This window comes from Somniosus microcephalus, chromosome 5, assembly GCF_052327205.1.
Source record: "Somniosus microcephalus isolate GS21.2 chromosome 5, FLI_Smic_1.0, whole genome shotgun sequence".
In the NCBI taxonomy this organism is placed as follows: Eukaryota; Metazoa; Chordata; class Chondrichthyes; order Squaliformes; family Somniosidae; genus Somniosus; species Somniosus microcephalus.
The window spans coordinates 170,447,371-170,474,136 of NC_140991.1; the positions used below are offsets into that span (position 1 = coordinate 170,447,371).

The 26,766-nt window shown below is 46.8% G+C and overlaps 1 protein-coding gene across 2 annotated transcripts in view; it reads left to right on the forward strand.

Moving 5' to 3' along the window:
- Positions 1-26,766, forward strand: part of LOC147117434 (histone deacetylase 9) — a 1,471,293-nt gene that overhangs the window by 1,369,440 nt on the left and 75,087 nt on the right. For both annotated transcript variants that reach the window (XM_085988432.1, XM_085988433.1), the window contains one exon: positions 23,454-23,572. In XM_085988432.1, coding sequence (XP_085844558.1) covers positions 23,454-23,572 — 119 coding nt within the window. The remainder of the gene's footprint in view (positions 1-23,453; positions 23,573-26,766) is intronic.

Genomic DNA, 26,766 nt, shown 5'->3' on the forward strand with positions numbered 1-26,766 from the left:
TGAACCCACAACCTTCTGACTCAGAGGCAATAGTGCTATCACTGAGCCACTGCAATAAAGAAATAAAGGCAATAATAAAGTCCAGGGATATTGATGTAATACAGCATTTATGACATAATCGCGCACTTGCCTGTGTCAGACATGTGCTGTTCAGCTGGGTCCACTTGTGCAATATTGCTATCACACAGTCAAACATGAGCATAATATGCATTTCTCAATCAAGCTATCAAGTACTACTATGAGGTAGAACACATGCTTATGCTACATGACTACTCACATGTCAAGTTGATGTCAGCCAGGGTGTTTGGGTATGGATGGGGTGGGTTGAAGGGTGGAGACAGGGGCGACAATGTGGAATCAAGGAGTTTCCTTAGGGAAAGGATGGGGAAATTGGAATATGTGCAAGCTATGTAATAGCATGTCATGCCCTAGATATCATGTGCATCACTTTGCGACCAGTTATAGAATGGTGCAGTTTAAATGATATATTGGCCCAGAAATTCCATTCGCAGCCCTCCCGTGGGTGGAGGGCTATGATCCTGAAAAGTCTGCGCCTGGACCGGAGGGCTCCCGGGAGGCGCAGAATTCCATTGATGTGCCTCCTCAAACTGCTGGTGTGCAGGGCACGCGTATCCCAGGGGCGCAGGCGGTTCACAGCGTCCCTGGGATCACATGGGCCATGGGGAGCCAATCAGAGCAGGGAATCTCCATTCATAGCTTTGACAGGAAGACCTGTCAAATCTATGAATAGAGATCAGCCCCAAAACATAAGGAAAACTTCAAATAAATTTTAAAAAGCACATTTTTAAAATGACTATAAATTACATAAAATAACTATTTTAAACAAAAATTTAAATTTTTGAAAAAATAATTAAAGTTTTTAACGGGGCTAAAAATAAACTTACCTTTCTTTAAAATATTTTAAAATGATAAATCAGTGGAAAAAAAGTTTTCTTTTACTTTCTTTACCACTTAGCCTGGTAAAAGCAGGCCTTGCACCTGCTTTTCCAGGTACAGCTGTTTCAGACTTACCTGGACTGAAGCAACTGTTGAAAAAAACGGAAGTTGCAGCCGTACGCACTGCCTATTCGGCGCAGGCGTTTGTCCTGTGAAGCCCTTTCTTTGAAGAATGGAAGTTCCGGTTTCCAGCACATGCATGCCTAAAACCGGCACTTCCGTTGGCCCCACGGGTGAGTACACAGCGCGTACACACCCGTAGGGAATGGAATTTCTAGGCCATTATATCACATTACAAAAAGCACAAGTCCAAATTAATTCCTATTGGCTAAACAAAAAACTACATTTATAGCACACTGCAATATCCATACAACATTTTGTAGCACCATTTTGAACAACGAGGCCTAGGAACAAAAAATATAATTAAATAAAAAAATTGAGCTAGATTTTCTGCCAAACCCTGACAATTTTTGGGTGGATCCGGGTTGGGGGAGTTGGTCAAAAACTTTCCCAATGGCCACATATGGCGACTTAAAATACACCTGCCCACATATGGGAGGGTGCTTGCAAATTAAATTTAAATAAGGGAAACATGGGCCATCGCTTTATTTTCTGCCCTTTGATCTCTTTGAACACTAGACGCAAGCATTTGTTAGGCCCAGCCACCCAGCATTCATTGGTCAGTGGTAGGGGCGAAACAATCTTTATTACAGGTAAGGCCTGTGCAAATGCTCACAGAGCACTGCCTTGTACAGACTCAAGAGTACAATTTAGATTTTTAAACAAAATTCTAGCTTTTTTTTTCCAGCAGCACAGACGCTGCTGGGATCCTGACACAGTGACAGGTCCCTGAGGCCTTCTGCATCTTGACTCCAACCACCTGTCACATGCTCCCCGGCCTCTGCTGAAGAGTTTAACTCCCGAATTCTAATGATCCTGAGGCAAGAAATTTAACTGGGGTCGGTGGGGGTGTGCAGGGGCGGGGGGGTGGGGGGGCAACTCCATGGTGGGCAGAAGTCCCGCCCTGACAGAGATGTACCTAATTGGAGTATTGAGCTCATTATACCCAAAGACTCACAGAAAGTAGAATTGGTAAAATAACATGTGCTTATCGACTCTGGAGAAAGAATCTGAGGCTGCCTCTTTTCCCCTAGTGTGAGTCAAACTTTCTAATCTAGAGTTAGACACTTTGTCCTACTTTCTGCAATTTTGGTCCAGGAATTTCCAGGATAAGGTGTCTGCAGACCAGACAAGCAGTGGCTGCTAGTCAGAAGCACCAGCAGACCAGACTGACAATGTCTCACTAGCTGTCTTTTTAATCGTTAAAGTGTTAGTTCTGTCCCAAATTTCAGTCGAACATCATTCTGAATTCTGGGAAATTCCAGGGTTTTGGAGAAGCTTCTCTTTAAAGGTAATTATATTGGCAATGTCATTCATCTGGAAGACTTTGACACTTTGTTCATTCTCTACACCTGTGTGGAATGCCATCCAAACAGGCCCACATTGGTCCAATTGCTGCTAAATTTCGCAGCTCGCATAGACTGGAATGTAGGACAGATTACTAGCCAGTAGATTGACATGCTGTGTTTCGAAATGTGTAGTGTTGCCACTAGCCAGTAAGTGAATACATTATCACGGTAAACTGTTTAAATGTCTTAATGCCCAATGGTCTGAAAGCAGCCCCAGTCCAAAGCATACGTTAATAATAGCAATGCAGTAATAATATTGTGCATATTTTATCGAAGTATCAAGTTGTGTTTGGGCTCATGATCTTTATTCATAAAGGCTAGGTTTGGCCTGACTGCACTGAATCTGAATATAGGACAACAAAGAAATTTAGCCACCAAAAAAACCTATGTGGACCCTATTTTTTTCTGGGATTTACTGCAAGAATGGTAGAAACCCATGCCTGATTGAGTCTACCTTCACTGAAATAAATTAGCTGCAAACCATATTTAAGTCAGTAGCAGAATAGGCACACTCTGAAGCCAACTACTTACGGTCCAAGAAGAAGTATGTGGTGAGAAATGTCCATTCTTCCTTTATTCATTTTCACCTTAAAATATCTAAAGTATCTTGAAAATGAGATCCTACCTGTTCTCTGACTTCTGTCCCCAATGGTGTGTGCAAGATGAGACTTGTTATTAACTGGCTTTGTTTGCAAGTCAATTTGTTTTTGAAATTGCAGACAAGAAACTATTGAGTGTTTTTTTTTGCACCCATAATTCCCTAATCATGAGTTCCTGATTTTAGACATGCTGTGTAGTAGTCCACCACCTCCCTATAAGAAAGGAAATCAAATTGGAGGACAAGTTACTTATCACACCTTCCAGTCACTCTGGGCTGTCTTGAACTCCGCCCCCTCCCCCAACTCAGAAGCATAAGTGAAAGAGGCTTTGGAGCAACAAAAAAGGTGGATTTCTGGTGGATGGGTCAAGATTTGGAGCAACATTCAGAAATGCCAGAGTTCCACATTTCTATGACGCCCAATAAATAGTGGCAGAAGTAGCAAATCAATGTAAATGACGGATAATGATGGGCTGACATCATTCATCAGAAGTCTCATAATTTGCACCAGTACTGCATTTGAAGTGACTCATGCCTGTATAAAATAGTTCACTTGCTGAAGCAGAAAGTGCCTTAATACAGAAGTACTAACTGTGCAGACAGTTTTCTGTGTGATATCTTCGCGTTGCGTGAGCATTTTGATTTTGGTTTTGTGTTCTACTGCAGGCAAAAGAGTCTGTGAGCTGCTTTCACTTTAAGGCAGGTATTACAAGTTTTCAGACTCTGTTAGCTATTCCCTCAAGTACAACTGTGCTAGACACTCCCATAAGAAACCTGAGTGTTTTGCATTTGGGAGTTTGCCCATCATACCAATATCTAAATTTACAGTAGCATAATCGACGGGAGTAACAATAGGACCTCCATGTGACCTGAACTAGATATCATTGACTCTCAATTTCCAATTTCCTATCAAACTTTGGTGGAAGATCGGTGGAACCTCCAGAGAAATGGTGTAACTGGCTATTTTCGGCCATTCCACTGTTTCTCCAATGGTTTCACTGATCTCCCGCTGCAGTTATTGTTCAGATCAGGAGAAGCTCCATCGAAATTCACAAACCATGGTCTGGAAATTTGATTGTACCATGCCTGTTTTACAGGTGTAAAACGGACACCTAAGGATCCAATATGGCGAGCACTCATTCCAGGCCGAAGGTACACTACCCTCCATAATGGATCGGTCTCCTCCGTAGGCATGCTGGAATCATTTAAAAGCCTCATTATCATTTTTAAATAAGGATCCTACAATTGTTATCGGATCCTTTTGTGAAATTGATCTGCCCCAGCGCCTGACTCGCCATGTGATAAACTCGCTCAGCAGCTTGTGGCGCAAGCGAGCAGCAAGGAACTTTCAACAGCGCTATTGAAAGGGCTCATCCACTGCACGCAGGTTATTTCCTGGTTTGTCCTTTTAGGCTGCTGGTTAACTTCTGGGCATTTTCTGGCCTATTTTCTGCCTTCTACAACTGATTTCTGACTTCTGCAATTTTGCTGTTGCTGGACTGCTTTTGTCTGCCTTCACAACAGTTCTCCTGCAGTCATGGGTGGTCTGCCTTCGTACCTGGAGGACGAGGGAGAGCAGCCAAGAAAACAGGAGAGAGCAGACGCAGCTGGGTTAAGAGGAAGGAAGAGGGCACTGCGCAGGAGACCATACTCACAACGTGTCTTTAGGTAGCACTTCTCATACCTACACTGGAGCAATGTCCCAGGCACCTTCGCTTTACCAAGGAGGCCGTCAACAAGCTAGCTCACCTGCTGCAGCCACAACTTGTCCCTGGAACCAGGGCATGGAGAGCACTGCTTGTGGCCGTCAAGGTCACCGTGGCCCTTAACTTTTATGCCGCGGGGTCATTCCAGGCTGCAGCAGGTGATATCAGCTGACCCTGTGATATCTGACCAAGGTGGGTCTGCATCAAGGTGAGGGCCAGAAGTGCCGCTCTGCTTCACTTCCAGCAGAGCAAAACCACCTCTGGAATTTCTTCGCTAGTACGTCCAAAGGCTTAGCTAGTAAAAGGTACAATATTGCAACTCGGCCAAATAGTCCCGACACATCTACTCTTAACGTTAATGATTAGTGCTGTGTGCACACCCTGGCAGCATAGGATTTGTATACTTATGTCAAAAAACAATCAAGGCCTAATACAGGCTAGTGATTATTTATTTTGAAAATTATTATTTATATATTTGAATTAAAATCTTTCAACCCTCTGACACAGCATGACACCTCTTGATGCCCTTAAAGGCTCACTGTCACCTTCCTGAATGCTCCCATTATGCCTGAGTCAACAAAAGGAAACTAATATGAACCTGACAAAGCCAAAGGGTTAAAGCTACTGCACCAGTTTATGAATTAGAACTGCTCAAACAAAGCCCCACTTCTACCAAGAGCTGCAGCTGCTCCATGTCTGATTGCTCTGGGTTGTAGCTGGACTATCTTAGGCCGCCTCCATTGACCCTGCACACAGCATTGGGGGTGGGGGTTGGTGGGCATGGAGAGCTGCTGAAATAAACCCAATCAGGATACTCTGGGTTTAGCAAGTGTCTACACAGTTAAAGCACTGCTATTAGGTTCTACTCTACTATAACGCTAATGATCTTTAAAACCAACCTTCTGAAAGTATCTGAGAAATGCTGTTTATCCAATAAAAAAATAAAAACATTGTTTTTGCTGCATTTTTTCTAAGAGTGCTCCAAACATGTGTTCAAGAAAATAGCTTCTTCCTGCAGTCCCTTTAAATTGCAGCTGCAACTTTTAAGAACTGCAGCCACGTGTTATTTCTTGCCTCCATTCAGACCAAGCTTCCACAGGCAGGCCCAATCCATGCGAGGAGCTTGTAATGTATGTACCTTTAAGGGGGGAACTACTTTTTACAGCTCATGTATACTGTAGTACCGGCAGTGACCACACCTGTATATAGCCCTGAGTAGTAATCTGTACAGATCAGTTGCAGTGTGAGCCACGTTGAGTAAACACCTGTTGTACCGTTCTCCGCAGTCTGTGTCTTATTATACACAGACACAACATTGACGACGAGGCAAGTTCGAACCTACCTGCAACTCTGCATCACCTCCCGGGGATTCGTTCCTGGAGATCAGTGGATTGGAGGTCAAGGCCAGAGACTCGGGCATCGACCACGGGCAACCGCCCAGTCATCCAGCAGAGACTCGAGAATTGCGGGGGAGGCTGTCGAGAGCCAGGCTTGGCTTTCCAGTCGAGGTGGTCCAGCAAAACGGGCTGGCAACAGGTAGTGCGCAGACCCTTCCCAGACAGCGGCGGGCTAGAGCCGGGCCGAGCGGCACAGCAAAGGGCTGAGCAGCGTCGACAGGGGAGAGAGAGAGAGGGCAGAGCGCACAGGGCGCAGCCGGTGTTCAAGGGCCGAGCAGCGTCGGAGAGAGGGAGAGAGAGACGCACAGAAACCCGCGAGGCGCTGCCATTGCCACGAGAATTGCCGGGAGCGGCGTTGGCAGCAGCGGGGGAGGAAGGAAAGCGCGGGAGACACCATTTTAAGCCATTGGGAGACGCCATTTTAAACCACACCCAAAATGCCGAAGAGTGGCAGTATCACCGCATTTGACAATGAAGTCAAAGATTGCACTGCATATGTCGAACGAATAGAGGTGTACTGCAAGGCAAATGAGGTGTCAGATGACAAGAAAGCGTCGGTATTGTTAAATTTAATGGGTGCAAAGACGTATGGTTTATTACGAAATCTAGTAACCCCAACGAAGCCAATGGAAAAGAGTTTTGAAGACATAGTAACGATACTAAAGGAACAATTAAACCCCACACCGCTGCTGATAGCAAAAAGATTCAAGTTTCACAAACGGAACCAGCATAAGGATGAAAGCAATGCTGATTATTTAACAGAACTGCGCAAACTATCGAAACACTGCCAGTTTGCAGCGGGACTGGCAGATACCTTAAGGGACAAGTTTGTGTGTGGGCTTCAAAGTGAAGGAAGCCAGAAACGGCTTTTATCTGAAAAGGACCTTACGCTGGAAAAGGTTTTCAGCATTGCGGTATCATATGAAGCAGCAGCACGGGGTGCTGCAGAGATACAACAGAGACCGCAAGAATATGGCACAAACGAAATGTCATATGGAACAGAGAAGTGCTATCGCTGCGGCAGAACAACACACGACCAGAATGATTGCTGGTTCAAAGACAAAGTGTGCAGACAGTGTGGAAAAGTAGGACACATAGCACGAGTCTGCAGGTCGGGAAAGAAAACCAGCAATAAGAAACCTACCAAAGGAAAGTACAAGAAGGTACACAAGATGACGGAGAATAGTTCAGATGAACAAAAGAGTGATAACGACTCCGAAAGCAGGGAACTGAGCTGTCTGAAACTACGTAATGTGATCACAACGGAGGATCACCGAACCATTTGGGTCACTCTCAAGATAACAGGAGTCCAGGTAAAGATGGAATTGGACACAGGATCAGCCCTAACAGTCATAAACCGACGGGACTACGAGCGGCTATTCTCACACATACCCTTGAGAGACACAAAAATTATTTTGAAGACGTACACGGGGCAAAAAGTCTACCCCAAAGGAAAAATAAGGGTGACCGTTATATATAACGGTAAGGAAACACCAAAACTAGACCTGTATGTATTGCAAGATGGAGGACCACCATTACTGGGATGTGAATGGATCCAAAAATTACAACTGGATTGGCATTCCATACAGGCACTGACTGTGGCTGACAAAAAGGATGATGACGTCACACCTGGGCGACTGTCAAAGATCCTAACTGACGCGAAAGAAGTGTTCCAGCAACACTAAAAGGCATGACAGCGACGGTTAAAATTGAAGAAAACGCAAGCCCAAAATTTTTTAAGGCCAGACCGTTACCTTATGCGATCCGCCCAGCCGTCGAAGCAGAACTGGAGAGTCTGGAATGTTCAGGTGTACTGTCCAAGGTAGACTGGAGCGAGTGGGCTACACCCATCGTCCCTGTGATGAAAAAGTCGTTGAGCAGCACGCCTGGGGAACCAAGGAAGGTTCGCATTTGTGGGGACTTTAAGGTAACAGTGAACCCGGTCCTTCACACCGTACAATATCCACTTCCGCGGATTGAAGATATTTTCACCTCGCTATCTGGAGGGAAACGCTTCACTAAGATTGATCTGGCCCAGGCGTATCTGCAAATGGAGGTAGAAGAAGCATCAAAAAAATACCTCACAATCAACACCCATAAAGGTCTCTACCAATACAACCGGCTGGTATTCGGGGTAGCATCAGCTCCGGCTATTTGGCAGAGGGCAATGGAACAAGTCCTGCAAGGGTTCCCAGGGACCCAGTGTTATTTGGACGACATCCTGGTCACGGGCGAAAATGACAATGATCATCTTGCCAACCTGGAGCAGGTGCTCACTAGATTGCAGGAATATGGGCTCTGAGCTAACCGCCCCAAATGCGAGTTTTTTAGAAAACAGGTCTCGTATTGTGGCCACGTTATCGATAAAGAGGGGTTACATAAGTCCCCAGAGAAGATTGAGGCAGTAGTCAAGGCTCCAGCACCGGAAAATGTGTCGCAACTGAGGTCGTTCCTCGGGCTGGTAAACTACTACCATAAGTTCTTGCCAAATTTGTCTACAATACGACACCCACTGAACACCCTACTGCAAACTGGGGTGCCATGGAAGTGGAGTGACGAATGTAGACGAGCTTTCCAGAAGAGCAAAACACTAATCACATCGAAAGAGGTATTGGCCTATTACAACCCAGCATTACCAATTCAGTTGGCATGTGATGCGTCACCCTACGGCATTGGAGCGGTGCTGTCGCACAAATTCTCGGACGGCTCAGTGAGGCCAATAGCCTTTGCGTCACGATCACTAACCTCAGCCGAGCGTAACTACGCCCAGATTGACAGGGAGGCCCTCAGCCTAGTGTGGGGAGTGAAAAAGTTCAATCACTATCTGCACGGGCAGAAATTCACCTTGCTGACTGATCACCAGCCTCTCGTCTCCATTTTTAATCCAAAGAAGGGCGTTCCGGTGATGACTGCGCAACGACTACAAAGATGGTCACTTTTTCTAAGGGCGCACCACTATGACATTGAATATAAGGGCACGAAACAGCATGGAAATGCTGATGGGCTATCACGCCTGCCACTGCCTACTGCGGAGGAAGCACCAGCAGTGGATCCTGTCGAAATATTCCATTCGACTATAGTTGAATGCCTACCGGTAACTAACGCTTGTATCGAAAAGGAAACCCGAAATGACCCGACACTGTCTCGGGTATATGATTTGACGGTGAAGGGATGGCCAGCACATGGCGACTCACTGTTGCCAGCATTCTCGACAAGGAGAGAACAGCTGTCAGTGTGCCGGGGGACCTTGATGTGTTGATGCCGAGTGGTAATTCCACCCAAGTTAAGGGATAGAGTGCTCAATGAGCTTCATGATGGTCATCTGGGAGGGGTAAAAATGAAAAGCCTAGCCAGGGCTTATGTGTGATGGCCGGGAATCGATAAACAAATCGAGGACCTGACCAAGAGCTGCTCAGGATGCCAGAAAGTCCAAAATGCACCACCACAGGCCCCTCTACACCCATAGGAGTGGCCCTCATCTCCATGGCAGTGGGTGCATATTGATTTTGCTGGTCCATTCATGGACTCAATGTTTTTAATAGCCGTGGATGCGCACTCGAAATGGCCTGAGGTCATCAAAATGTCCTCCACCACCATGGAGAAAACTATTGCAGTCCTACGGACCATTTTTGCCAGGAATGGCTTGCCAGAACAGATTTGCTCCGACAACGGACCACAGTTTGTGTCCGAAGAGTTCTGGAGGTTCTTGAAAAAGAATGGGGTAAGGCATTACACATCCGCCCCGTATCATCCAGCCACAAATGGATTGGCTGAGAGGTTCGTACAAACCTTTAAGAAGGCAATAAAGGCTATGTGCAATGACAACATTCCGCTGCAGCACAAGGTGGACAATTTCCTGTTCGCCTACCGGAATGCGACACATGTAGTCACCAACCAGGCCCCAGCCATGATGTTCTTTAACCGAAGGTTAAGATCTCGCCTGGATTTGCTCAGACCAAACGTACGAAGAGATGTTGAGAGTAAGCAATTCCAGCACATCCATGAGAAGCCAACAAAGAGCTTCAATGTAGGGCAACGAGTCTTGGCCCGCGACTACCGAACAGAAAAATGGCAGCCAGGAATGATATGCACATGGCAGGGGCCACTAATGTACACAGTGGACGTTGGGGAGAGCATCGTGAGACGCCATGCTGACCAGATCCTAGAGTCACAGGAACAAGTCAACCCCATGCCTCGCCCATACGTACCTGGTGATGAACCCGACGTACAGGTCGCATCTACCCCAGAAACAGTAGCATCGGAAGCTGATGAACCAACCGACGACAGGGGGCCAGAATCGCCTCCGCACCAAGAGCAAGACACTCGGGAAAGGCGCTATCCAGAAAGGATCAGGAGGCCTCCCCAAAGACTGAATATATAAATAGACTATTTTCAGCTAATGTTGCATGTTAAAAGTGTTAATTGTAATTAGTTTGATATTTAATTGTTAAATGAGTGTTATGGTACTGTTAATCTAAAAGGGGAGGAATTGTAATGTATGTACCTTTAAGGGGGGAACTACTTTTTACAGCTCATGTATACTGTAGTACCGGCAGTGACCACACCTGTATATAGCCCTGCGTAGTAATCTGTACAGATCAGTTGCAGTGTGAGCCACGTTGAGTAAACACCTGTTGTACCGTTCTCCGCAGTCTGTGTCTTATTACACACAGACACAACAGAGCTTGCTACAAAAATGTAATAAGATCAATCGTGGGAAATCCAACTAGATTGGCCCAGCATGACTTCAGCAAGCGTTATGCTCGCCACTAAGTTCCCGACCCTTTATTCCCAGGACCAGAAGTTACCCTAATGTATTGCTCATTGATGAAACTCAAGACATAATGAGGCAGATTGTCCTCTTATTCCACTTGGATGTAAAGGATTACCCAGATGCAGATGATAGAGGAAAAGAGGCCAGGGTGGATCGCACATGCACAGCAGATTTTCTGTCCATTTAAAATAAATTGGAAGGGTTTCATTATGGAGGTACAATCCTCCCAGACTGATTTTCCTCTATGTGCTGCACCCAGACAATCCTTTACATCCAAGCTCAATAAGGAAAATCTGCCCCAATATGTCCTCATAATTTTGTTCGTTGCCCAGCCTTTTCCAGAATCCTCAGTGGATTAGCATCAGCTTTATTATATAGACTGTATTTTACCACTGATGGGGATACCATTATTACCACGATGATTCATTTAGGGAATTCCTAGCTGTCAAACAATATCTGCCTTTGAAATTGTGTTGTGTTTATATTGAAGGAACAGTGGTGCAATGAGTTTTAAGGCCTGTAGGTGGGGAGCTTGAGCTCTTTCTAATCTTTGAAAAGAAATGAAATCTGAAACATGGCTGCCTTCAATAGTGCTAGAATTTAGCTGTACGGAATTTTTTAAAGAGGTTTGGGGGTCCAGTTAATTCCCATCAAAGAATATTGGTACTGTTTACTTTAATATCATGAGAATGGATGCTAAGTGTTCTTTTTTAATTAAATTAACCTCCTCTCACTGATTAGCTGTCAGTGTCACTCTGGCTTCAGCATTGTAACCAATCCTGACACTTTTTCTTGCCAGTTTTCTCCCCTGTTCCTCTTCTGAAGACACTGATTCATTGTTGGGGTAAGGTTCTACAGAACACCAGACACCCTCCAGTATATCACCAAGTAGTCACTCATTGGCAGAAGGAACAGGGAGAGGCAATATACACTTAATGGCACAGTTTTAAAGAGTGTGCAGGGACAGACGGACCTGGGAGTTAATGTGCACAGGTCCCTGAAGGTGGCAGGACATATTGAGAGAGTGGTTAGCAAAGCATGTGGGATCTTGGGCTTCATAAATAGAGGTATTGAGTACAAAAGTAGAGAAGTTATGCTGAACCTTTATAAAGCGCTGGTTAGGCCACAACTGGAGTATTGCATCCAGTTCTGGTCACCACACTTTAGGAAGGATGTGAAAACCCTTGAGAGGTTGCAGAGGAGATTTACCAGAATGGTTCCAGGGATGGGGGATCTTAGCTACAAGGACAGGTTGGAGAAGCTGGATTTGTTTTCATTAGAGCAAAGGAGGTTGAAGGGTGATTTGATGGAGGTGTACAAGATTATGACGGGTTTGGATAGGCTAGATGGTGAAAGGCTGTTCCCACTAATTGATGGTACAAGGACTAGGGGACACAGATTTAAGGTTTTGGGCAAGAGATACAGGGGGGATGTGAGGAAAAACTTTTTTACGCAGCGAGTGGTGATGATCTGGAACTCGCTGCCGACGGAAGTGGTGGAAGTGGAGACACTCAATGTTTTCAAGTGGAGACTGGATAGGCACTTGAGGGAAATAAACTTGCAGGGCTCCGCAGATAGAGCGGGGAATGGGACTGACTGGATTGCTCTACAGAGAGCCGGCCGAATGACCTCCTTCTGTGCCGTTATGACTCTATGGGCTAGATTTTCAGTCGCTTGCGCCAGCAGTTAGCGCCTTAAGAGAAGTGTTTTTCAGGCGCTATGCGTGTAGCGCCCGGGCGCAGCGCAGTTTGCGCCCCGCCCCAAATTAAGTTGCCCGTTAGCGCCGGCGCAAAGTTTAGCGCCCGCCCGGATGCGCGCGCAGAAAATGACGTCACATCCTCGTGCAACGCCCTTTGTGCGCCCCGATTGCAAACTTCAGTCGGACCGCCCCATTGTGCGGCTGGCGGCCGGAGCGTTTGGAAAAAGGAACGCAACACAACCAGCGCGGGCCCCGGGGGGCGCAAATTAAAGGGGACGTACTCTCCAGTATAAAGGCCAGCCTTTTTTCAGAAAACACTCTTGTGCAACGCATTTCTGGAGACACAACAAGGAGGATAGCTAACTGGTTTCAAGCAGCAAGAGCCAGGTATTTTTGGACTCAGGCCAGAGCGCTGCAAGTGGCCTTTTGGAAATTAGAGTGTTTGCCAGGATTTGATGGGGGTTGCATGGGGTGCCAACGCGGAGCTGCAGCTCCATGTCCGTAGGGCTCGCAGACGCATTGTGAGAGGGGCAGCCCTGGCTAGAGGCAGAGGGGGCTACAGGCGTCGGCCACGTAGGCCTTACCCAGTCAGGCTATACCGCCAGCAGCGCTCCTACCTAAACATGAGTGCCGCGCGATGTGTTAAAAGGCTCCGATTCCAAAAGGAGGTGATTGCAGAGATCTGCCACCTGCTTCGCCGAGATCTGCGGCCAAAGCTCAGGTGCAGGACGTCTCTGTCGGTGGAAGTGAAGGTGACGGTGGCATTGAACTTCTATGCCACCGGCTCCTTCCAATACGCTGCTGGGGACATAGCAAACATCTCCCAGTACGGCGCGCATCGCTGCATCCACCAGGTGACCGAAGCACTGTTCAGAAGGAGAAGCCAATTCATCTCCTTCCCCATGGCCCTGGAGAGCCAGCATCAGCGCGCATTGGGATTTTCCAGACTCGGGGAATTCCCCTTGGTGCAGGGTGCCATTGACTGTACGCATGTGGCTTTGCGGGCTCCTCTGGAGCATGGCGAGCAGTATCGCAACAGGAAGGGCTACCATTCTCTGAATGTGCAGCTGGTCTGTGACCACAAGCAGCGCATCATGGCAGTCAATGCCAGCTTCCCAGGCAGCAGCCACGATGCCTTTATCCTGCGGCAGAGTACTGTGCATGACATGTTCCAGGCACAGCCTCCCCCAAGAGGATGGCTACTCGGGGACAAAGGCTATCCTTTGTGCACCTGGCTCATGACCCCGCTCCGCGCGCCCAGGACCGCTGCTGAAGAGGCCTACAACGAGAGCCATCAAACCACCCGCAACATCATCGAGCTAACTATTGGGGTCCTCAAGCAGCGGTTCCGCTGCCTTGATCGCTCCGGAGGAGCTCTCCAGTATTCGCCGGACCGGGTCTCCCAATTTGTGATGGTTTGCAGCATGCTACACAACCTGGCTATCCGCAGGACTCAGGCACTGCCACCTGACGTTGGACCAGCACCTCAGGAGGAGCATGAGGAGGAGGAGGAGGAGGAGCAGGAGTACGTTCCCAGGAGGGAGCGACCAGGGCCAAGGGCCGCACGACGCCACCTTATTACACGGTACTTCTAAGCCCCCTGTCAGGGAATGGCCAGGGGCCATGAGGGAAGATGAATGCAGCCGCTCCGCAAGCCCTCAGCCGGCGAAGCCAACAAACACTAAGAAGAACAACCATGGAGACTGCATGAATAAAGATAATTTTTTATTACACAAAAATGAAAAGCCCTTCCCACATGAATCCCCAAAAACAATAAACGGGCCCCACAAAAAGCCCAACAAATGACTCACTCCCACAAACTGGGGAGGAGTCACTCCACCTTCCTTCAAACCGGGCCTCAACGTCGGCCTAACGCAAAAAATAAGCCCTCCAACAACACAACCATGGGCAAAATAAAGATGGCCACCGCCATATAAAAGGAAAGCTGCGCACACCCTCTACTGAGTGGCCCGCGAGGGCGAGACCTTGCCCAGCCTTTTGCCTCCCCTGCCCGGCCTGCTGCTCCTTCGCAAGCTCTGCCCAGTGGCTGCTGCGAGGCTGGGGGAAGGTGCCTGAGGCTCAGATGCCCTTCCGCCAGATGCCGCTGGGGGGCGGCCTACACGGCGTTTGGGCCTCGAGGGGCCGTCTGCTGAGTGGCGCACCTGAGCCTGGCCACCATCAGCTGCAGCCGCTTGCCCTTGACGCCCCAGTGGGGGAATGGCGGCGACGGATGGCGCAATGTGGGCCAGCTGGCATGTGGGATGCGCTGGCTGGTGCTGTGGCGCGGTGGCACTCGGCCGGGCCCGCACTGCAGGATCCACAACAATCAGCCGAGGGGCGGCTTGCTGGGATGGTCCAGCGCGGCGGCTGCCCTGGCGATGCCTGCCTGAGACAGCGCGTGTGGCAGCAGTGAGTGCCCCTGTGGTCCTGGTGTGCGCGCGCATCACAGCCGTCAGGGTCTTGACGGCATCAGTCAGCATGCAGCCACTCGCGGCAGTTGCTGCCCCGAACTCGCGCACACTGGTCGCCAGCGACTCGATGGCCTCAGGCATGCGCCCCACCACGCTCATGAGCTCCGTGTGGCGCCGGTCTGAATCCTCGGCCATCTTATCCAGCTTCCGCACCTCCTCCGAGGTGAAGGTGTCCGGACTGGAGTCGCGACTCTCCCGCTGGGGAGGAGGGGGCCGAACTAGGGGACACTTGCCGCGTTGGTGGCGGCGAGTGTGCCGAACAGCAGCACTCCCCTCTGATCCTTCCCCCCTTTGGGGGGAAGGCCGCAGGCCACGCGCACGGCTCCTGGGTGGCTGGACGCCACTGGTCCCAGAAGCTGCATTGCCCTGCGACAGTTCCTCCAGGCACTCGTCCAGTGAGGAGGTGTCAAGCATTTCCTCCTCTCCTGCGGGACGTGACTGTTCCCCCGAAGGTCCGGCTTGCTCCTCCTCCTCCTCCTGGTCGGAGGTGCTGTCACTGGCAGCTTCAGGGTCCTGGTCGTCACCAGCTGAAAGCAGGAATGCACAAGAGTAGCTTCAGAGTGAGGAGACGGCGTCAGCGAGGGAGTTAGGACTGGTGGCATTCAGCGCATTGGTGGGACAGTGGCAAAGGAGGTAGCTCGGATGGGCCAGTGCGACGCGAGAGGGCCAAAAGGCGAGGTCCTTACCATTGCCGGGCAGTGGAGGGTCGGATACTCCGCACGCTGTGGGGACAATCACACGGGCTCCCATGAGCACACACACGCGCTCCTCCAGCCGAGTGAGCTTCTGCAGCTTGGCGCGGCCACCCCTGGCACGCGCCTGGCGATTAACCGCTACTTTAGCCAGCAAGAGAAAGGACGGGCTGTAAGTGCGCAGTGAAGCCCTGATGTAGTGTGCACTGCCTCCCATGGTGGAATAGCATGGACAGAGTGAAGCCCTGATGTAGTGTGCACTGCCTCCCATGGTGGAATAGCGTGGACAGAGTGAAGCCCTGATGTAGTGTGCACTGCCTCCCATGGTGGAATAGCGTGGACAGAGTGATGCCCTGATGTAGTGTGCACTGCCTCCCATGGTGGAATAGCGTGGACAGAGTGAAGCCCTGATGTAGTGTGCACTGCCTCCCATGGTGGAATAGCTTGGACAAAGTGTAGAGTGCCGAATGGCCATGTGATGCTCATGACTGTCCCAATGCTGCTGGCTGAGGGCTGGCCAATAGGACTTTCAGCTCCCTTTGCCCATCATGTCAGGTGTACATGCAAGAATGAGGAGGAGACTGGAAAGGCTACTCACCTTCACAATCCTGGTCAGATCGTTGTATTTTTTACGACATTGTTTGTGGGTCCTGGGGGCATCGCCGGTGAACGTCACCCTCTGGGCGATCTGCTTCCAGGCTTTGGCGTAGTCGTGGTGGGTTGGATTCCTCCCACTCTCTGGGAACAAGATCTTGCGCCTCACCTCCAGAGCTGTGACCATTATGTCCAGATCACCCTCTGAGAAGCGCAGGGCACGCTGACGGGCCTTCTCTGGCGTTGCCATGACTCCCTGGGGCTGAGCAGCAGTGTTGAGGCCTCTTTGCAAGGCTGCAGTGTGCAGGGCATGGCAGCAGACCAATTCGTCCCTTCCCCCTTTAAGAGCTGGTCGGCACCACGGGGTCTACTGTCAGTCCAAAAATGACCGCACCCGCGCTGCGCCCCGCCTGGGCGCTATCCCTCTGGACCGCCGGCTTAGCGCCTAAAGATAGGAGTGGAACGCCTCTTTTAGCGCTCCACCAATCTCTTAGGGCGAAGCCACTGAATTTCCGGCAACGGGGCGCTACTTTGGGGCGGGCGCTAACTTCGGGCGGGCGCTAAGGTTAGCGCCCCAAAACTGTCTATACTGAAAATCTAGCCCTATGACTCTATGTGTTGACAGTGAGTGTTGGCAGGCTATATTAATGTAGGAGGGGGGGAGATCATAGCCAAATCCTATTCTATCTTCACCCAATTCCCACATAACCCCAATTTAGCAGATGTTGCTGAATAATCATCAAGATTTTGGATCTGGCCAATTGCTAAGGTCAAATATATTGCCCCTACTGGTGCAAACTAGGCACAGACCAGGTATCAAACCTAGGACTTTCTCAATCTGTAGAGATAAGCTTCTTACCCAATAAATTGGCTAAGCTATTTTGAAGGAACGTCGTCTTAATGAAAAGGACTTCGCAAGGTCATTTGAGTTGGGAGATGAGCCAGAAAACCTTGTCTTTTTTAATACTATGACCCCTGAAATCTTCAGATTATGATCCCGGCAGTTACACTGGGATGGTGCCCAACAGTGCCCTCCAGCACTAACTCTGTCGGAATTAACGGGAGTCAGTAGAAGAGTACCTTATTTACATGGGACAGCACCACTTTTTGCACATCTTCAGTGCCACCTTCCCATGACTGCCAGGAGCTCTGGCACCTGCCCACCATTGAGGGGAAAGGGGTTGTTCAGTCCACAGTCTCTTGACGCTGCCGTGATCCCTCTCAATCCCCTGACAACAATTCTGTGCAAAACAAAATTCTATTCTCTCGGAGGGGTCCAGACTTTTTTCTAGGGATTCTGTTGGTCCCCCACCAGAGATACAGTGGGAAACCAGTGAAAGCTCCAAGGAATGTTGAGGTCTTTTGGGGTCATTTTATCAATTTGAAATTTATAAAATTATTGGAGGGAAAATACTGCTTGGTCCGCTGACCTCTGTGCTCATGTTCCAGATGTGCTCTCCCAGCATTTGGGGCTCTGGATCGGGAGTGTACATTCATCAAATTCATTCTTATGATAAGTTTCAACATGGTACCCTGTATAGCGTAACATTTTGTGCTGGCAAACAAAAGGGTAGAAATTGCTGTTGATTGTTTAAAGGGTTAACAACCTCCCATAAAGTAGTTGAAGAAGAATTTTATGCAAGCACATTAAGTGTTTGCATGATAACATCACTGGCAATCATTTCTACCTAAATGAAAAGAAGATTTTCCAGATAGTTCTCATAAAGACTGTACAATTCTACTACTTCTTGTAGATAAACAACATGAAAAAAATGATGATAGGAAGTCACATCAGTGGGGTTGAATTCCTGTATGCTATTTTTAGCACATTGATTAACGCGCTCCTTTAATGTAGTTGTTAACCCGTTAAAAATCAATCGACCAATCACTTTATTAGATTAGTGCACATAGGAATTTGCAACCGTGTTAATGCACCAAAACAGAAGAATTTCAACCCACAGTTGCAATAATCCTTAAAATTCAAAACAATTCAGAACAGGATAACAAGATCATGACACGCAGCTTAGAAAGTGAAGGTATTTTGACATTGTTTTGGGAACATTAAAAAGAAAATAGAAGAGCTTATTTTCACCAAACAATTGCAAAATGTGATGTATTGGGAGCTAATTTTGATTGACAGGGCTCTTCATTAATTAACACACAGGGAATTATAGTTCATAGTAAAACAAGGAGATGTGAAGGACATAATTATAGGGTTGTTCTTTAGAATGCACTGAATTAATAAGAAACACAATATTGGCAAGGCTGCTTACTTTGCTGGTTTTTGCAAGTTTCACATTTTCCTAGAACTTACTGGGTTTTTTTCCCAATATTTGGCTAAGTGACCTGTGAACAGTTATCATGTCATAAGATCACTAGTGGCACTGAGCCACCATCTCTCTTTTCCCCTGCCCCGGAGGATTCTGCTAGTTTCTCAAGAGAACTGGCACAGTCCATAAATGTGGAGCTGCCATCCCATATCTATATTGCCCTCCAAAACACTGAACATAAATGTCTTGATCTTTTGCAAAGTTGCAACATCCAATCATGGTGGTGACATAGCAAACCTCGAAAATACCACAGTTGCCCATTAAATCAGCTCCACCCTCTATGAAGCTGCAGCTGCTGTCTACGAGGTTGCTGCTGCTACCTTGTACAATGGCACTTGTAGCGTCCATGCCTTGGGGTTGGCATCATTATCTATACCAGGAGGATGGTATCATCATCCAAGAGATTACAGTCATTTTTCACATAGTCACCAGTACTGTTCCGTACATACTGGCACTCTATATAAGATTGGCAGCCACCCTTCAGGCACAAGGATGGCATCATGCCTATTTTCCACAAAGTTCAAGATGCATTTCCATTCATCAGCAAAGTGCTGCCACACTTCCTGGTATGCTGTTCTATCTATGAGATCATGATCCCCATCGTCCCCTCACTGTGTGGCACAACTATCCACAAGATCACGACCATTGTCCATGAGGATACTGACACTGGCATTTTCCATTATTCCACTTCATTTCACAAGCATTCACAAGTCTACCCTCTTCTTTAAAGTGGTCCCTGCCATCTACAAGGGTGCCAACATCATCAACTTCAGGTTTTCCACCCCTGCCTGTGAATATGCCACAATATCCAGTAGGTCGCTGCCATTAGGTTGTTGCTACCCTCTTCAAGCATGGTGCTACCCTCTTCAAGCATGGTGCTACCACCTCTGAGTCAGTTGCTATAATTCATGAAGTTTTCATGATGACATATACCATGTATGAATGTCATAAACACTGAAGAAGTTATTGATCTAACTTTCAAAATAGCTTCAGCCTTTGCAATCAGGTTTGTTGCTGTAACTCACTTTCTTGTGAAATCTTCCTGGGGAGCAGTGCTCATCCTTGGAATGCCCCCACCTAGTTTCATTTACAATGCTCATAAAGTAAATCAATCTGTAATTAGGAATAGTTTCCATGCTATATACGCACATCAAAGGGGACTATACTATGCATTATAAATCTGTCAAAGGTCATTCAAAGTCTGTTTAGGACCAGCAGTAAAACTCAGCAGGCCAGGTTCAGGAATAAAATAACAGCTCTCAATTGGCACATATTAAAAGAGCTCTATGAAACTCAATGCCTGTTAGTGGATGCACTCCATGGGGACCCTTCTGCTCAGCATCATTGGAGTACGTCTGCATTGAATCTGTTTGTCTAAAATGATTGAATCTATAGAAGACCTCTCAGAACGAGGATAAGTTTAGCAAAGCAAGTTTTGCTTAAAACTGTCTGTTGTGTGACACATCCAAGGGTAAATACTTTATAGGGTAGATTCTACAAATTCCATTCCTGGTGCGATGCCTCTCATTTCTGTATTGGATGGAAAACCAAGCAGGGCCTGCTTACATCTATGCCTGAATTCCCAATATGCACTTCCAGTGCACAAGGCTCTATTCCAGAAGCATATATTGGCAAAATGACCCCTCTGTACACTTAACCTAACACCAACATTACCTTTTATTAATCAACTCAAAGCCTCCTATTCCAAAGTAGTTCCTACTCCACTGCAAGCTATACCATTTAATGGTGATTTCAGGCAGTTTATTACAAGCACTGGTCTCAAACTGGTATCTGTAGAGTGTGATGAAGAGCCAATAGAGCCCAGTAACATTTCTGGTTCCCACATCACTCTCTGGTCAGTGACAGTGGAACTCTGCACATACCTGCTCGCACATGTGTGCAGAATTCCACTCAATGGCCTCTGAAACCTGGTTAAACAGCCTACAGTCTGCTAACATTACAAGTATTGAAAGTTAAGTTCAAGGAGTCCCTACGTGGTCCAGTTGAAGTTTTAAAAGTGGCATCAAGTGGATTACAGCTATATCATGGCTGGTGTCCAAGGGACTGTAACTATCTCCTGAAAATGGTTTCACACCTATTACCTTTACTATGTCCTGCAATCACCGACCTGTTACCAGAATTATAATGCCAGTTTTGCATTGTTGCAATTCTGAAGCTACTTCATATCAAAAGCAATAGCAGAAGTTTCAGATGAAACTACTTTTTTCACTTTGAGATTATTAATTTTAATATTCTCTGTTGAATGAAGCCAGGGGCCCTGAAATTCCACAGGGCTACCTCCAGTCTCCTGCTGTAACTTTGGCAGCAGACCTAAAGAACCCCCAGAGAAATGACATAAACTGCCATTTACACCATTTCTCTGGGAGTTCTGCCAGTCTCCCACTGAGGGAACAACAGGAGACCAGCAGAACCCCCGCAAAAATATCAGGGCCAGGATGTTTTAACTCCACTAATTCCCCATTTTAACAAACAGTCCCACATGTAATAATCCTTGTTTCCCAGACCACAATTCAGAGATTGTGCTGCTAGATTTTAAAACACAGCAGAAGCCCAGTATGCTGAGAATTCTACCAACAAATGATGTCATCGGTCTGTTAATATTTCCATATCATGTTGAAGTTTAAAGAAGTACTAGTCAATCTCATATGGCATTGCAAATGGGGATTCAAGCCCAAATGCAGTACTTGGGTCCAGCCGGATTAGGGAGCAGGGGGAGCAAATGGATCAAGGCGGGGGTGGGGGCAAGAGTGCAGGGGGGAGGGGAGAGGAAAAGGGGAGAGGAGAGAGAGAGATAGCAGAGAAAAGTAGGGAGAGGCAGATAGACGGAAGGGAAATGGGAGAAGTGGGTGGAGAGGAGAGGAGCAGAGAGAGGATGATTGGGGATAGGATGATGAATGGAAAGAGGAAAGCGAAGAGAAGGGAAGGAGACAGGGGTGGAGGAGTGGGGCAATGGGGAAGGATGATGGAGATTAGGATGGGGAAAGAAAGGGACAGGTAGGAACAATGGATAAAAGTGGGAGAAATGGAAGGGTAAGAAGGATGGAGAGGTGGAGAATGGGGAAGGAGGCTGGGGGAAAGGGGAAAAAGTGGGGGAGGTAGAGAAGGAGGATCGAAGATGAGGGGGTGGAGGATGTCTGAGTGATTAGTGATGGGGGGCTTAAAATTTCTCAGGGCCCATTTTGCTGCTTTGTGACAGATGGGGCAGTGAGGTAGGAACAATTTCCCTTCGGAGGTGGAAAGAAAGACACAGGGCCTAAATACTACTCAGTGGAGCAGGGGGCATTGCAAAAGAAAGTGAATGAGAAAGAGTACAAGAAGATGCAAGGCTTATCATGGAGTGCAGCTTTGCGAGACTGCCCCTTGATTCATAGGACAGTGTGATAAGTGAGCAATTCCACTGATCAAAGTCCAAATGGAGTGCAGAGCACCTCGGGAGTTTGTTGGGCCAGTAAGTGCTGCGGTCTGTGGAACAAAGAGGCCCGGCAGTCCAGCGCCCTAGTGGAGCAAGGTGGATGTAATAGTGGGCCAGCGTTCTGGTGGGGAAAACCCAGCTAGCGAGGGAATGAGTGGTCCGAGGTGAGGTATTTTGTCAGCACAAAGGAGTTAGTCAGTAGAGTGGAGTGGAAGTAACTCTGTGACAGCTTTAATGCAGGAATATTTTAAAATATATATTGTTTGCTTTTAAACAGAATTACTTACTCTCCACTTACGTGTACTAACATGACTGCTGGTTGCCACAATGAACCCTCAAAATTCAGGACACTCCACAACAACATTCATGGGTAGACCCTGCAATTCCATGCAAACTAAAATGTTTCTTTTTACAGTATATTACCTCACAACACACTAGCAGAGATTATTTTAGCAGTTAACTTTATGTGACATTTTTTATTGAAAACCCCATCATGGCACTATCAACAGGTGTAAATAGTATTGCAGGTAAATTTTAACACTTTTTTAATGCAGGTTCTCATTGAGATAGTATGACATAGGACTTTTCAATGCATTTTGAAATGGAGTATAGCAGTTTTAATATATGGTAGATGTTCAAGGAGTGATTTCATTTAATTCATATACATAAGGGATAATTCTGGTGTGGAGCCTCTCTAGACAGAAGCACAGGTAGTGTATTTGTCCCTCTAATGTGATAACCCTTTTTCTAACCTGTGCTCTCGTCAAGTAAGACATCATGGAGGAAGTGGAGCCTCACCAAATTGCTCCAATATTGACATATAAATTTGAAATACATTAAAACAGATAAAAAGTAAGAGGTGCAGAATTATGTTTGACTTTGCTGAAGAACTGAGCTAGCTCTAAAAGATGATTGGTTTGAATACAAGAATCATACAATAATGGATTGGATGGCCTATCCCACTCCTTTGTCTTAGTACCCTTTAAACCTGTTTTAGGTAAACTACTTTGTTTGGTAGTTAAGAATTTATAGCATTATATTAGAATGTTGTTTTTTCTTTATGCTGCCTTTTTCTGTTGGCTGCTCAAAATTTTTAATTTGGTTTTACAACATGACATTTCATAACTTTATGAATTAAAGACTGCCCAACTAAAATCTTAAATTGTATTCAACTGATGTGAAATTGTATTACAAGCTTCTGTGTGCAATTTATGGAAAAGTAAATTTCTTGAAACAAGAAAGCAGACACTGAATTTTTCCAGGTGGCTTGCTGTGAGAATGAAGTTAAGAATTTATTGCAGACTCGTTCATAGTTTTTATCATTGTCCCACAGGACTGTGGTCATGCCAATCGCCAGTGAGTTCAATCCAGATGTGGTTTTGGTATCAGCTGGTTTTGATGCAGTCGAAGGTCATGCCTCTCCGTTGGGTGGATACAAAGTCAAAGCCAAATGTAAGTCCTTCCAGCTCTGTGCTGTGACCAAGATTACACAGTAGGAAAACCTGTGAAAAGCAAACACTCAAAGCACAACTGTTATTTTGGTTTCTGTTCCATCAGGTTATGTCCTCTTCCCATTATAACTTAGCTGCTTTCTTCCATGCATGTGGGAGATCTGACAAGTGAGTCTGCAGACTACTGCGTAACTTCCCTGGCAGGAAGGTTCTTCATCACTCCTCCCTTCCAACTGTTGAACTTGGCTGATTCAACTGGCCCAGACCCCAATACTTATTTCAGCTCAGAATTTTTTGACTGATAGCAGCTTTACAGTCTTTCAAAATAATAAAAATTTGTGGAAAACATTTGTGGAAACGTGTCATTTGGCAAAGTTTTAACCTTTACTATATATTTTCAACAGTCAAATCTGAGATCCAGGTGCAGTTTCTATACTATTGGGTCGATTTTACGATTTTGCTCTCTCAGTGGGGGACTGCACAGCAGGAGCACATACTGTGAATTGGGGCGCAGAGGTCAGCACTCCCCTTAGGATTATCTGCTCATTCATTTTGAAGCTCTGGAGTGCAAATTTACAAAATCTACTTCATATAGAACTGTGTACTTTTATGCTGATACTATAGTTCCATGCCATCTCAGATTGCTGAGATAATGTCGACTGTCCCTGACGACTGATAAAAATCTCAAGTGAAAAGATATTGGACCATCTCAATTCATTTTCTAAAGATTACCAGTCCACGGCATAAATTTAACAACTCGACAATGATCTTATTACATTCATTCTGTATAGTATAGAGCAGCAATGCAGTGAGGCAACAGAGTAAAAACAAGTTTAATCTAGGTTTAAAAATAGATGTAGTTGCAAGTAGAAAAAATGCATATTGAGCTTTATTGAATCTTAACACTGTGATTGCCCAACACCCTTATACACCATAGCACTTGCCGTTATCAACATAACACTGCAATACTACAAAACTATCAACCTATCAACCCCGTCATAGCACACACACAGTCAAGCTTACACTGATCCATGAGTATGTCTCCATATACAGACTTCAGCTTTCACGCTGTGTTGTGTCTTGGGACCTGCTGTGATCAGGCACAAATGGTTTGGTAACTGAGTGAGAGATAACATTAAAATGCAAAGGTGTCCACAGTGCTTCTTCTTTCCACTGGCTTGTTCACCACTGAAAACTTCCAGCTATTTAGTCTACATCACTTTATGATTTGTCTGCGTCTTCTCTAGGTTCTGCATACACAACTGCACTTTGGTTACCTGGGGACCACTAGTTCACTGCATTCTTACTATTCTGGAAAGTCAGGTCAGAAAATAAAGTGGTTTGTAGCATCTCATTCTTTTAAATTCAGCAATTAAAGTGACCGCAGTTTCACAGGGAAGGAGCATGTTGTTACAAATACATGCGGGGCCAGGCAGCTCATGTATGTGCCTCCTGGTAATAAATGAACTGCTGCGTCCTGGATGGTCTCGAGCTTCTTGAATGTTGTTATGGCTGCACCCATTCAGGCAATTGGTAAGTATTCCATTACAGTCCTGACTTGAGCCTTGTAGATGGTGGAGAGGCAGTAAGGGTTCAAGAGATAAGCCACATTTCATAGTACCCAACCTTTGCCCTGCTTTATAGCCATGATGATGTTGATATGGCTGGTCCAATTAAGCTTCTGGTCAATGGTGACTCCCAAGATTTTGATACTGGGAGACTTGGTAATGGTGATGTCATTCAAGTTCAAGGGGAAATAGCTAGACTTTCTCTTATTCAAGATGATCATATCTGGCACTTATATGGTGCAAATGTTACCTGCTACTTGTCAGCCCATGTCTGGATGTTATCCATGTCCCATTGTAGACTGGTATAAGCTGCTTCATTATTGGAGGAGTTGTGAGTCTCGTTGAACTCTATGGCCAGAATTTTCATAGGTAAGAACGGGTGGGTTGGAGGCGTGGGGGGGAAGTGAAAGTTGTAAAAATGTAAAACCCGACCCAACCCACCTCCGACCTGCCCACTTTCACCTTTCACTCAGCCGGGACAAGGGGGTGGGCTGCCAACCTGCTGCCAGGAGGCAAGTTGGCAATTTAAATATTATAATGAGGCCTGAAGCCTCTACTTTAACCTATTGTGCATGTTTTACTGCAGGCAGTTGGGGATCCCGGGGCTTGGGATTCCCGGTAGCTGCAACAAGGAGGCCTCAGCCTCGGGGGGTAATCCTTGTGGGCCGGGAGGTGCAGAAGTGCTTCCTCCCAGCCCCCCAAGCTCCCCCACCTGCACCTCCTGGGATCGGGGTTTCAACCTCCCCTTGGGCCTGGAACACTTCCCCCCCGCCCCCACCCCCGGTATCGCAACTCAGCCCCTGGGTTGGTGATTGGACCCTCCCCTGGCAACACGACTCAGCCCCGGGGTCAGGGATCGGACCCCCACCACGGCTTGGAAGCCCCCACCACTGCAATCATCCTGGGCCCAGCATCGTGCGGGTGGGACCCGGGAAAATCCAGCCCTATGGAATTGTCAGCAGCAGCCCCACTTCCTGACTTTATGACAGAGGGAAGGTCAATGATGAAATAGCTGAAGATGCTTGGGCCAAGGATGCTTTTCTAAGGATCTCTTGCAGTGCTTCACCTACAATTGGTGAATCGAGCCAACAAAGGTATGCAAATTCCAATGACAGTCGAGGATGGCTGCCAAAAGTCCTATTACATATGTGTAGGATGACAGCCTATCCCACTGTTCATGTACACTCCAGTTTTTAAAGGCACAGCAGCCTGTGATGAAGCTCTGAATCTGTCCTGTTTCCAATCATTAGAACATTTATACTTTCTCTCACTTTCTCTCTTTCTTTGTATATATAGAAATATACATATATATATGCTATGCCTAGTGTAACAATTTAAAATGTCTTCATTTGCTTCTTGTTATCTTTGTCAAGGAGAAAATACACTTAAATGGGCTTGACATTTAAGTGTTGGGTGGGGTTGGGGGCATCTGTCTGCCTTTTGTTCATGTCCTTGTCTGTAACAGGTCCAGGTTGATTGGCCAAACACCTCAAGTTTCTGATATGTTAATATATTTAAGGTTGCCATGGTAAGAGGTGACATAATTGGTTATCCCGAAACCACCAAAACTAAGCTTTATCAACCGGCATCATTAAAACAGATTGGCCTAGAAATTCAGTAAGGCGCT